Source organism: Triturus cristatus, chromosome 5_1 (genome assembly GCF_964204655.1).
Source record: "Triturus cristatus chromosome 5_1, aTriCri1.1, whole genome shotgun sequence".
NCBI lineage: Eukaryota > Metazoa > Chordata > Amphibia > Caudata > Salamandridae > Triturus > Triturus cristatus.
This window is the reverse complement of record NC_140587.1, coordinates 366092677-366106112: the sequence shown is the minus strand read 5'-3', so window position 1 is coordinate 366106112 and position 13436 is coordinate 366092677. Positions and strand designations below refer to the sequence as shown.

The window sequence follows — 13436 nt, the reverse complement described above, 5'->3', positions numbered from 1 at the left end:
AAATCTATAGAGGCCGAAGGGGGAACACTCAGCAAGCATTTAAGAAAAGTGTTTTCGTCTTGCTGTAGTGACTTCTCAGAATGGTTCCCCCAAATGCCTGCACCATAGAGGGCAGAAGATACACACCTAGCATTATAAATGGCAACCATATCTTTAATTCTTCTGGCTCCCACTTTGGTTAAAAATCTGAAAATACTATTGGTAGTTCTACTCATTTTATGTTGTATGTTATCATATTCGCATAACCATTTCCCATTTCCTGCGAAGGTTACGCCAAGATAACAAAAAGATTTAACCAAGTGCATTTTTGTACCCTCCAGAAAAAAGGCCTTGCTTGGTTTAGGTGTTTTTTTCCCACATGTTATAACAAATGTCTTAGATTTGTTAATTAAAAGTTTTCTGCAATTAATAAACATTATAAAATTATTAATAAGACGCTGTAGGCCTATTGGAGTACGTGACAATAAAACCGCATTGTCTGCATATAAGAAAATTGGGACAACCTGGCCATCTATCAGAGGGGCATCTGCAGATATCTGTTTTAGGGTTGCATCCACTTGGTCAATAAACAATGAAAACAAAAGTGGGGCCAAAACGCAACCCTGTCGGATGCCCCTTTTAACGTTAAAAAGCGGGGTACATTCGCCTGCGGTGCCATAGCGCACTTTACTGGATAGACGTTCATAAAGTCTTGCCAAAAAATAAACAATTTCTTTTGGGGCACCAGTATCCAGTAGTATACGCCACAGTATGGAATGGTCCACAAGGTCGAAAGCGCTACTTAAGTCAGCAAAACATAAGAACAGGTTACCCCCTTTCACTAATGTATACTTGCTGATAAGAAGATCAAGGTTGACGCACTGTTCCAATGTACCTAAGCCCTTCCTGAACCCATATTGGGCTTTTGAGAGGATTTTGTTATCTGAGGCCCAGGATTCGAGCCTTTTCAACAGAATCCTGCTCATTACCTTAATGGAAGAGTCTAGTAACGATATTGGCCGGTAATTGCAGGCTTCTGATTTGGAACCTTTTTTAAAAAGGGGGATAATTAGTGAGTGTCCCCAAGACGGCGGAAAGTGGTCTTCTACAGCAACATTAAAAATCCTAGTTAAAATCGGGGCCCATAAATTAATTTAATTCTTGTACATATCAATAGGGACCCCATCCGGCCCTGGGGCTTTACCTCCTTTACTATCCGCTAGTCCTACATATACTTCTTCAATATTTATCGATAGGGGTAAAACGGGCCAGGTAGAATCAAAGGGGGAACTGTTATCAATCCTATCTGGATTAAAAATATTGGTACAATATTCGATCCAGACATTACAATTTACATGCGAGGTTAGTTCTGGCTGGCAATCATCCTTTTAAAAATGACAATTTACTGTCTCCCAGAATAGTTTGCTATTATTAGTGGCTGCAGCTAAACTGAGTTTGTCCCATGCTTCGCCTTGCAATTCCCTTTTACGGACTTCAATAGTCCGTTTATATTTAAAACGTAATTCTTGTATGTGTATTTTATTACGTGGCTTAGTTCCTAATGCTAACTTCAAACTATGTAGAGCCTGAGTACAATTCCTATCGAACCATCCTGCGTGTACTTTTTTTGTTGCACTGTGATTCTTGGTAAAACGTCCTTCTATAATCTTAGTTATTTTAAGGAAGCTAGGAATCAAGAGCATTGAATTTAACTCTTTGCTAAGACAGTGACCTATTTCCCGTCTTCATTTAACAATCACTTCCTTTTGTATTTTTTGGTGGTCAACACCCGTCCATTTAATCCTCGTGCCATTTGCTCTTGTGGGAGTAATATTAATAATACTCTTAGTGTTATTTGGTTGTCTTTTCCCCCAGCATAATAATGATAACGAAATGCTGTTGTGATCACTAAAAACCTGTTCTGTAATCCATAAATTCGCATAGTCACTATTGCACGAAATCAAAACATGATCAATAGTAGTAGCGGCATTCCTGCTGGTAAAAGTTGGGCATTTCATATTATTACTGGTCATGGTACAACTCAAAAGTTCAAGATCGAACTTAGCTATTAAAGAGTTTAGTGCTGTACCATATTCACCATGTGGGAAATGCATATGGCCAGTATTATCCTCCACGTTATGACCTTTCATAAACCCACATATTTTAGTTTGGGCCAGCGGGCACACTTGGATGTTAAAATCGCCGACCCAAAGGATAATAGCTTGTGTATTTGGCTCTAACAATGCCCTCTCAATTTCTTTTTCCAGTTTATAAATTACACTCCCCCTATTAAAAATGTTATTGTAATAATTAACTAAAGCAAATCTTTACCCTTATGGAATTGAAGCCTCATAAGCTGGCAGTGATAGTCTATTGTTATACAACTTTTAATTTTACATTCCACAAGTTTATTAGAGACGAGAATCAGAAGACCACCCTTAGCCCTTCCTGACATAGAATCAATAGCATTAATCCATTTTGAGGTATATCCCTCTACAGAAATTGATCTCTATGCCATGTCTCTTGTAAACAGATTATATCATAATTAGAGGTAATGAAGTCTTTCCAGAACGGCGTATCTAATTTCCTTTTAAGACCTGCTACGTTCCATGTCACAATTATATATCCTTCATTTGCACCAACTATAACAGGCCTACTCCTTAAGTGTACATTATTATTTGGACTCTCCTTAAGTAAAGGCTCTAATATTACAGCACTTGCTCTCATCTCAGTTTCTAACTGCCCCTCCCAAATTATTTCTCTGTCTATATTTACATCCATAATACAATAAGACTTGTTATAAACTTCTTGTACAATGGGCAAAGAAAATGACAGCCCAACCTCTAATGATGCTCCTTGAACTATGGCATCCTCGTTCCCTATTGAGTTGAATTTCTGCACTGCTCCATCAACTAACATAAGTCAGTCATTATCTTCCAAAGAACTTAGTGCCTGATATCTGTTATGTAAAGGAACATTTATACAAGATGGTGGTTGCGCTAATGATAGTGCCTGGTTAATAGAATTGGGGTTGTGAGTAAGCCTGGGCAAAGCAGTACGCTACGCTACGCTCGCGTAGTTTGCGAACTGTGCGCTACTTCGCACTACGCGAATTGCACGTAGCACAGTGCAAACACGTGTAGTGTAGTGTTGCGTAGTGCAACGGTCATTTTTTGCTTGCTCGCGGTCCTCAACGTCAAGTTGGCGACCGCGAGCAAACAAAATGACATCCCGGCGAGACTTTTTCCTTGTTCGCGATCAGCAACATCAAGTTGGCGATTGCGAGCATGGAAAATAAACCTCCCGGCGAGATTCCCAACGCGAGGAGGTCAGGTTTCTCATTGCGAGTGGTCGCGTATGCTCGCGACCGCTCGCGATGAGAAACTACCAGTTAGTGTTGAGAAAGCTGCGCTCGAGTAAAAATCTACTCGAGCAGCAGAAAACTACAGCTCGCACTGTGCAAGATGCCGTTTTCAATGATTGCACAGTGCCGGTTGCTTGTCCGCACTGTGCAATCATTGAAAACGACATCTTTCACAGTGCAAACAGGGTACTACGCAGTTCGCGAAGTGCTACGCGTAGCTCGCAGTGCACTTTGCGTAGCTACGCGAAGCGCTACTTCGCGAACTACGCCCAGGGTTAGTTGTGAGTTAAGTTACCCTGATTCCTGCTCAACATTAGGTGCCTATAGAAATATCCTAGTGGCAAGAGAGTCATGTTATACTCTCGGGGGGATGGTGGTGGAGCATTCGCTAAAGTATTCCTGGCCCAACCGGGGGACTTAAAATTAATAATAATACAATCTCCCTCAAACTTTTTCTTGAGAGGGCCGATCCATCCTACCCATTGTGTTAACAATACCTGGTTGGCCCCCGACAACGGGAAACCACAGTTGTTAGTCAACCAATGTAGTGTTTTGTTTTTGAGTGCATCATAATTTTCCCACTGGTCCTTCCCTAACTTAGGTACATTCTCTAAGACTGCCACATATGCCCCACACTCAGGGGGCAAATCAATAGAGAAAGGCGCTTTATTTGTTTTAAAGAGTATAAAATCTATGTTATCTACTCTATTGATGTCTATTGCCGGGGGATTTCTAACCCCTGCAGTTGGTTTCTCCCTTTGGTCTTTACCACAATTTAAAAAGGTAGCATGCTTAGTTCTACTCTGCATTAAATTTTCCTTTAAAACTAGGCTATAAGTTTGGTCTCCTACAGATATTCTCTCTTGTATGATTAATTACATTAGGTATTGGGGGATTACTACTACTGTCAATGGCCAAGGTTAAATCCTCCCTACAGATATCTGCCCTCAGGTTGCCCTTCTCCATTCTTGCATACACTTTCTCAAAGCTTCCATTTAGTTTATGAACTTCCTTAGCTATATTATCTATTCTGTCATGGAGTGGACTAAGTAGTACGATTAATTTATCAAAAATAACTTCTACAGATGTTACATTCAACACATTTCCGGGGGCTACATTTTATTAGTATTTACTGGGCCCCCCGTGTAGGGTATCTCTTATCTTTCTTAATCTTAGAGTTTCCCTGACCAATTGTTTTCTTTTTCTGCCCGATGGTTTTAGGCAGAGGAGGAGGAGAAACATTGGGGGAAGCAATCAGTACAGATAGTGTGGGTGTGTTAGAGATACGAGAGTGCTCATCTACAATATCATTCAAGCCCTCAGCATAATCAGAGCCATCTCTTGCAATTGGGGGTAACTCAGGGGTACTTGCTCTTTCTTCATTAATCAAGATTAATTTGTCACTAATCTTATCACTGAGCGCAATACTAAGCCCTGTGGACAAACATCTCTCCGTACGGTTAATCTCTTCTGATAAAGCACTAACAGCTTTAACTAAATATGTGTCTATGGTGTTGCACGTTTTGTCCATCAAGGGTTTGTTTGCCTGTCTCCTTGCCATTTTACAGTAAAGCCAATGCTCTATCCTCAGCTCAAGTAAAATATGGTGCAAATAGCCACTTTAGCCAAGTCAATACCTTTCAACAGTTTTTAGGTTGCCATAACCAAAATAATGCGAGCATTGGAGGGGTGGCCCAGCCCAGCCTTTTCTGGCCTTTGACGGCCTAAGACGGTCCCGCCCTTCTCCCATGCTTCTCCCTGCGCTGCCCGTGCACGTCCCGCGACGCGGGAGCTCTTCCGAACCTTTAAGCGCCACCGGGCTCTAAGTGGGCGTAGGCGGCGTCCGGCCGCAGGGATTCCTGGGGGTTGTAGTCTCCCCCTTCCACAGCCGCGCGGTCCGAGCAGGCAGCGGCAGCAGAGGAAACCGGCAGCAGATGTCCCCAGACCTCGTTACCTGATCCAGTAAGTGCCGCAGAGGTCAGGGCAGGCGAATGTCACCCGGCAGACCCAGCACGATTTGCCCCACGCTATGGCAAAGCACCCAGTCAAAGACTTCAGTCTTTTTCACCCAGCTTTCAGACAGAGACTTCTTTCTTCAAGATGTTGTCTTTTCAGGTGTAGGAATATTGTGGCAAGATGATAGCTCAGTACCAATGTTTCCCTGTGTGCAAGCCAGTGGGAGGGGCATGTCCTACACTGAATCCTGTCTACTTTCTCACAGAATTTCCACATCTTGTTTCAGAACTTCCTTTCTCTGTAAACCGAAGACCCTCCCATAGGCTTACTCCAACTGCAGGAGCCATGTTCATCCCTCCCTCGAGCCACTCCCCTATAGAGATTAGGTACCCTCCTCTCTGTCGGATTCAGAACTGGTTTTCCCTTCTGTTAGGGACACAGACAGATAGTTTAGAGTTGCTCTGCAGATAAACTTGTCCAGTTTCTGACAGCCTGATTTGAGATTTCCACTTCTACAGTATAACTGCGAAAGCTGCCCTATTTGTTGCCCTCTTTTCCTATCCTCCCCACAGATGGCTAATCCCTGCTAAGTGGCTACTGTTAACCCCTTCTCCTAACATCTTGCTACCAGATGGCAAGCCATTGTCTTTCAGGACTATGGTTGTTACCATCCAGCCCAAAAAAACTATTCAGTCTCTGGCGCAGGGATGTGAGTTAAAACAATGCTAAACTAATTTGCCCTCAAGAAGCACAAAATACACTTTTCAGAAGTAATTTTTCCATGACAGGTATCAAAATATCTATTTACATCATGTAATATAACTATAAAGTTAAGTAGAAATCAACTCTTAATGATCATTCTATTATTTTCCTAAGCCAAGATAGCAAATACTCTCCTCAGTGATCAACAGCTTTTTGTGACTATCACTATGGGGAATATTTTTCCTATTCTAAAGTATGGCACACTTTTATATATTTAAGAATGAACCTTGTGGGTTTACAAGGCACTCTTAAGTGTGACAAGTATGTTTTCTTACATAGTAAAGGAACATTTCTTCCTTGGTGCAAATACAGGAAATAAAGTGCAGCCTATATATATATATATATATATATATATATATATATATATATATATATATATATATATATATATATATATATATATAATCCACAAAAAGAGTTGCCCCTGTGAGGTCGACCCATTGGAAACTTACGCCTCAAAAATGACTAAGACAGCTTGTGGGAAACTCTGCTTTTATTCATTAAAAGGCTCCACGCGTTTCAGGATCACTCCCTTTCTCACGAGCCGCACAGCAAATGATACAAACAGCAACTCGATGCCGAGCACCTGCATAAATTCAAGTTCCGCCCCTGTGGGCGTGTTCTCTTGCCGAGTAGGCATCTGGTATTTGCAGTCTCTCACCATAATATTTCCCATGTGGGGGTTGTTGTGTGCCAAAATTCCAGCCTTATTCACCAAGTGGGCACAAGCGGAATGCCCGGTCTGTCATTAAAATTTCAACATTTTGTGCAGTTTCCATTCCTGTGGCCCAGTGCCAGGTTCTCCCAGCGCTGCAGATCTGCTTCATATGGCGGGTCATCCCTCACGGCGTAGGCTAGCCGCTCAAATCCACAAAAAGAGTTGCCCCTGTGAGGCCGACCCATTGGAAACTTACGCCTCAAAAAGGACGAAAGTAGCTTGTGGGAAACTCCGCTTTTATTCATTAAAAGGCTCAACGCGTTTCAGGATCACTCCCTTTCTCACGAGCCACACAGCAAATGACACAAACAGCAACTCGATGCCAAGCACCTGCATAAAATCAAGTCCCTCCCTTGTGGGCGTGTTCTGTTGCCGAGTAGGCATCTGGTATTTGCAGTCTCTCACCGTAATCTTTCCCATGTGGGGGTTGTTGTGTGCCAAAATTCCAGCCTTATTCACCAAGTTGGCACAATCGGAATGCCCAGTCTGTCATTAAAATGTCACCATTTCGTGCAGTTTCCATTCGTGTGGCCCAGTGCCAGGTTCTCCCAGCGCTGCAGGTCCCCTTCATACGGCGGGACATACCTCACGGAGTAGGCTAGCCGCTCAAATCCACAAAAAGAGTTGCCCCTGTGAGGTCAACCCATTGGAAACTTACGCCTCAAAAATGACGAAGGTAGCTTGTGGGAACCTCCGCTTTTATTCATTAAAAGGCTCAGCGCGTTTCAGGATCATCTTGTATTTGCAGTCTCTCACCATAATATTTCCTATGTGGGGGTTGTTGTGTGCCAAAATTCCAGCCTTATTCACCAAGTGGGCACATGCGGAATGCCCAGCCTGTCATTAAAATTTCACCATTTCGTGCAGTTTTCATTCCTGTGGCCCAGTTCCAGGTTATCCCAGCGTTATATATATCTATATATATAGTGCAAATACAGTGCAGCCCACATATGACATTTACCTTTCATGCCACCAGTTTATTTACTGCGCCATCTACCTTGGACCTAATGCAAAGTAAATAAGCCTATTAAGTGAAACCAATTTTACAGCACAGTTTTAGGGGCAGAGCCCACACACTGTGACACTGAATGCCAATCTCACAGTGTACAAAGACCTACTAGCAGTAAATAAACGTCCATAAAAATGTAAAACTTCAGATAAACCACACAGAAATTGTGGTTTTTGAACTGGAGCCTCTTTTATAACTGGTGTGGGGAGGAAAGTTAGAGTACGAGCAGCATTCCTGATTGCTTTTCTCCATCAGAATCTAATGATTCTCATCCAAATATGCGTCACCCCCTGTCTCAAGTCTCCTTGAGTCTGGACTTCAAGAACAAATATTGCCCTGGAACTACCTGCCTAGAACACTTTTCATGGCAGGTGGAAAGAGAGTAGCATCAGTACACACAGCATTTTGAATCACTTTGTAATCAGAAACAGGAACTCATTGTTTCACCATAATGTATTGGCCTTTAATTGGTCTCCTGGAGTGTCTGTCTGTGTCTGAGAATGGGCAAAGATGGCCTGGGTGCAGCGTTGCCACACTTCCAACAATTTACCCGCACTGCCTGCATTTATATGTCGATGGCAGTAAAAAAAGAAATGGAAACTCAGAAAAAAAAATGTTTCCCTTCTAAATGCAAACCTAACGCAGCATATACAAGAAAGAATCAATTTAGAAACATGTCAGAGCTGTCTAAATGGTTTCTAAATGATCGTTAAAGCAAACAGAAGCAGAATTAAACTTTTACAAATCAATTTAGAGATTTGTACACAAACCCTCACTCACGCACCACCATCATCTTACCCCGGTCTAGGTCTCCTAAAAGTCTGGTGCTCTGAAGATGGCCTGGGTGCTTCGGACTTAAGACAAGCTTAAGCCAAACTTAAGACAGACTTAAGACAGTCATAAGACAGACTTAAGACAAAATCCTAACTTTACTACTACTAAATGCCTTCTGTGAATACCAAAAGTAGTAAGGTTAGGATTTTGTCTTAAGTTAGTTCTGTGAATCGGGCCCTTCCTCTTTAATGTCTATAACCATCCGTGCTGTGTGGTGTCAACTGCCCTGCAGGGGGTGCTCTTTCGCCACATCCAGGGTTGGAGTGCTAGCTTGCCGTGTGCACAGTGTATCAGAGGGAGGCTTTCTGTAGGTGGGTTCGGCCTAGTGGTCTTCTTGACAGATGCGCACCACAAAAACGAAAGTGACGCCAGGAGCTAGTCCCTGAGCACATACTCAGAGCCCCATACGCCAGTGATAAATTATCTTACTCCCTAGAAGAAAGTTCGAGGTCTTGAGCCGTCAGAGTGTGGCAAGAGGAGGTCAACTCAGCAAATGCAGAGAGACGGCAAGGGGCCTGCCTTTTCCCTAGGAGTTTGAGTCAAGCCATCAGAATATTTGGCATATAAACAGTGTAACGTCATGAAAAAGTATGACATCGACTCTGATCAATTCGAAAACAGTATATTTCTTTTACACATGGGAGTGCTTCACTCTAGTACATTAGACAGAATGACTACATTGACTGGCATTAGCTAGAAACTATAGTTTTTAAACACAAAGCTATATACATTCATGAACTGCCCCTCTCTATATGACAGCAATGACATTCGTGAATGAAAAGGCAGGTCATTCGTCATATACATGGCCTATATTCTTTTTATAGTTCGAGCACCCCATAGGCTATTAAATCATGTTCAAGAGGGGTTTTCATTCATCGCACATCATGAACAGATGCAGTTTAAGGTGCTCTCAACTGTTTGTTCCAGTTAATGGAGGCACAGTAAAGTAATGCATTTGTACTGTCGCACAATGTGGTCCAGCAGGAAGCAGACATTGATCCCAGATTTCTGGTCACACATTGTCCATTGCAGCCATTGGGAAGGGGGGGGGGGGGAGTAACTCGCTCTCTCCCCCATGCGGTGGGCCTGATTTCCAAACACTGAGCGGAGGCGTTAGAGCTTTGCACGCTGGTACCACAACCACAACTGGATGCTGCTACACGACAACCACAACTGGATGCTACTTTCTAAGCATGGAGGTCACATCTGTATTGATCCCACTCGATCAAAATATATTCCTGTTCTGGCTTCTCCTTTGATGACGTACTGTGCTGGCTGGTTCCTGCGGTGTGCTGTGACTGTACACGACCGATCACTTACAAAGAAGTGTGTGTGCTCTGGGTGTCATATTAAAGTTCCAGATTCTCGTGTGTAAAGCCGGAGGCCATGCAGTGCCTGTTAAGAGTAAGGGGGAGAGAGGTGAACTGGGTGGGCATAACAGCTGGCAAGTTATTGCCCTCTATTTTCTCATGTACTTTGACACGTGTCTAATTTCTTACATGGAATGCTGCCTTACAGACCACACAGAGTGTGCAGATAAACCACGTGAGCCTTGTGGACAACGGAATGGGAATTTTCTCCATCATTTACACACCTTCTGCAACTAGCCATGCAAGGTCAACCAAAACAGTAGCAATCAAGGTGAGACGACGTGTACTGTGTTAATGTTTTATTTGTATGCAAATGTGTTCCCGAAAGATGCAACGTGCGTGAACGAAGATTAAGTAAAAATACAGATAGCTACTTTTTTTAAAAGATACCCTACCGCATATTTTGTTGTTTACATGTGGTCATGGGCGCTGGAAGTGGGGAGGCGAGGATGCTGCAGCACCCGCAAAATAATAATACTGGAGTTTAGAAGTTGAATGGGCAATAAAGATGCCTGTAAATTGTGTTTTTTAATCTTCAGGCCAAATGCCTGTTATATCTGACAAACTATTGATTATTCTTTTAGTCTGGAGATTGATGTTCACTTTTCTTTGAATGCAAAGTGAGCGGATTTTGTGAAGTGATCTTGCTGGGGAACATGGAGCATGAAAGGAAAGCTGTAGGGTGTCACATCAAAACTGAAATTCCTGTAAATAAACTGTACAAATATTTCAAAATATAGCAGAAGGAAGGAAAGTACAAATGAAGCAAATGTTTAATTCTGAAATGTGATGGAAAGAAAGAAGTTAATAGTATCGAAACAAATCAAGACGATTTGCGTGGTGATGCACAAATGATAAATATTCACTGAAACCCTTTTTCCACACATTATCATTAGTTCGCTATATAGTTTTAGCAATAAACCTGAATGTGCAAATTTAGTGGCCATTTTTAAGAAATAGTTTTTCTGATTGAGTGGGGTGAAGGTCCTTCTTAAGCAACAACCACAATCCTTGTCAGGGTGAACCACTAAAGTCACCAAATTAACCTGTGCTTAACCTTCATGTAGCTTGGCACAAAAGCAGTCAGGGTGAACATATAGGCACTGAGTTAAGTATTTGTTCAGCATACAAATAGTAATAAAGTGAAAACACAAGAAAAATCCCACTCCAAAAGAAAAGTAGAGTACATTTCAATAAATATAATGGCACCAAATAAATTTAATCCAATCGGTAAAATCGGAGTTATGAATTTTGAAAGTTTTAGGTGAAAAATGGCACCCAACCTACGAGTATCTGGTTGCACGAGACCAGAGCAAAGTCAAAAGGTAAAACCAGCTGCAAAGGAGCAGGGATTGGCTACAAGAGGAGGATTGGGCCTAGGCTCGGCTTACCTTCAGATTTATGAAGAAAGGTTCCTAAATAAGTAAAGTTCAGCGGGACAAGGCATTCAGTTGTGTCCAAGAAGGAAGTGTCAACATCGGAGAGCCACTGGATGGAGTCTTGTTGCCACTTTTTTTAAGTCAAAAATCTCCGGTAGGACGAAGCTGCAGACTGTTGCCCGTGAGGGCTCCACGAGGCCAGATACCTTCAGCGAGAGGTTCTGCTAAATAGTATTTGCTGCTCCAGTAAAGAACGTAGTGAAATCTACCACAGAGTGAGCTCAACTGGCGATGCACCTTGGGCCAATCGGTATGCAGGTAGGTCCTGGTCTTCTGTCTGTCTTCATGCCACATTTTGGTGAAAAATGTTCAACGTCCCAACTTTCAGCACAACCAACAACGTTCCGGGGCTGGAGGGGCACCATTTGGGGGATGGACTTATTCCAGCAGTGGCCAAATGTGGGGTTCAACTTCTCTCCAGCTTGTTATGCCCCCGTAGCTCACACAGGAAGCCAGACAACTAGCCTTTGGAGTCACTCTGGTAGTCTACGCATGCAGGTCTGAGGCAGCAGTGCAGTCATTTGTTAGCAGCAAGGCCATCCTCTGAGGTACACGGCAGGTCTCAAACAGCAGGGAAGTCATTCTGCGATCCAGGGCTGTCCTTCTGTGTCCTCCGCAGGTCCAAGAGTGTCCTTCGGAGCTGGTCTGAGGATCCAATATTTATACCTGATGCCATCTTTTGAAGTGGGGGAAACGTCTCGGGTACCCCCACATCTGAATCTGGAAAGGTGCTTGCTTCCCCTGCACATGCTCCAAGTAGTCTAGGCTGACAAAAGACTGGTGTCACGTTCCTTTGTGAGTGTGCTGGAGGCAGCTGTTTGAAATGTAAGTGGGTCAAGGACAAGCGCTGCCCACCCTTCTTGGCAGGATGGCCCACCGTGCCAACACCTAGTCCCCCTCCGTCTCACTGTCTGGGAGGAATAGATGAAGGCAAACTTCCAAGCTGTTCACAGTCATGTGACCCAGAACATGGGCTGCAGGCACCAAATGGTTAGGACAAGAAAATGTTACATTTGTAAAAGTGGCATTTCCAGAATTGTGACTTAAAAATCTGACTTTACCATTAAAAAGGGGTTTATATTACAATTAATTTTAAACCAAAAATAATTGTTTCCAATCAAAAGTTAGCACATATTAAATGTAATAAGGTAGCAAAATGTTATCCTTTGCGAGAGGTAGGCCTTACAGTAGTGAAAAATTAATTTATGAGTTTTTCACTACCCAACATCTGAAACTTAAAAATATATGTTCTACTTTTAAATTACGTTACACCCTACCCTGTGGCTGTTTAAGGCCAATCCTAAGGGTGACGTATGTGTACAAAAAAAAGAAGTTTAGGCCACTAGTGGAGTGGTGTGGCTCACTGGTTAGTGGCAGCAGACCCGGAAGCAGAGGATGGCTTGGGACCAGGGTTCAATTCCCGACGTGGCAGGGTCGTGGACCAGGGCCAGCGGACTTGATAATTCTTGCTTCGGTGCCTACTCTAACCAGGGATCACACTCGGCAACTCTGGGCATTAGCTTGCCTCATCTCCACAACGGCCCCCCACATTTGCCAGGGATGCCTGGTTTCACCCTGGAGGGACCATCTCACAGGGATAGCCAGGATGGGTTCCCCAGCGGTCTACAGTGCCACGACGCCTCAGGGCAGCAGTGCGCTTTACAAGACACATACATTTAGGCCTGGCAAAAGGATTATTTTGACTGGTTGAATTGGCAGTTTAATTAACAGTTTAAAACTGCACAAAGGCTACAATAGCTGTCCTGAGACATGTTTTAAAGTGCTACTTTAGTGGGGGGCGGTTGAATGAAGGATCCGGTAGACGTGGTGGTTGAGTACAGTAGTTTATTATGTATACTAGTATGGAAGAATGAAACCCACAACTGCTCCTCCTGGTGTTCTCGTCTAACTGCCCAACTGTACGGTTAGAGCAGGGCAGACGAGAATGCCAGAACATGGAACCAACTTTAAAGGGCAACAGAGCCTGAGCCCATGCATGAGATAG

At 43.2% G+C, this 13436-nt stretch overlaps 1 protein-coding gene across 2 annotated transcripts in view; it reads left to right on the top strand.

Moving 5' to 3' along the window:
* LOC146830895 (fibrocystin-L-like) overlaps positions 1–13436 on the top strand; it is a 1171295-nt gene that overhangs the window by 940360 nt on the left and 217499 nt on the right. For both annotated transcript variants that reach the window (XM_085605085.1, XM_085605086.1), the window contains exon 67: positions 10141–10263. In XM_085605085.1, the coding sequence (XP_085461211.1) occupies positions 10141–10263 (123 nt within the window). The remainder of the gene's footprint in view (positions 1–10140; positions 10264–13436) is intronic.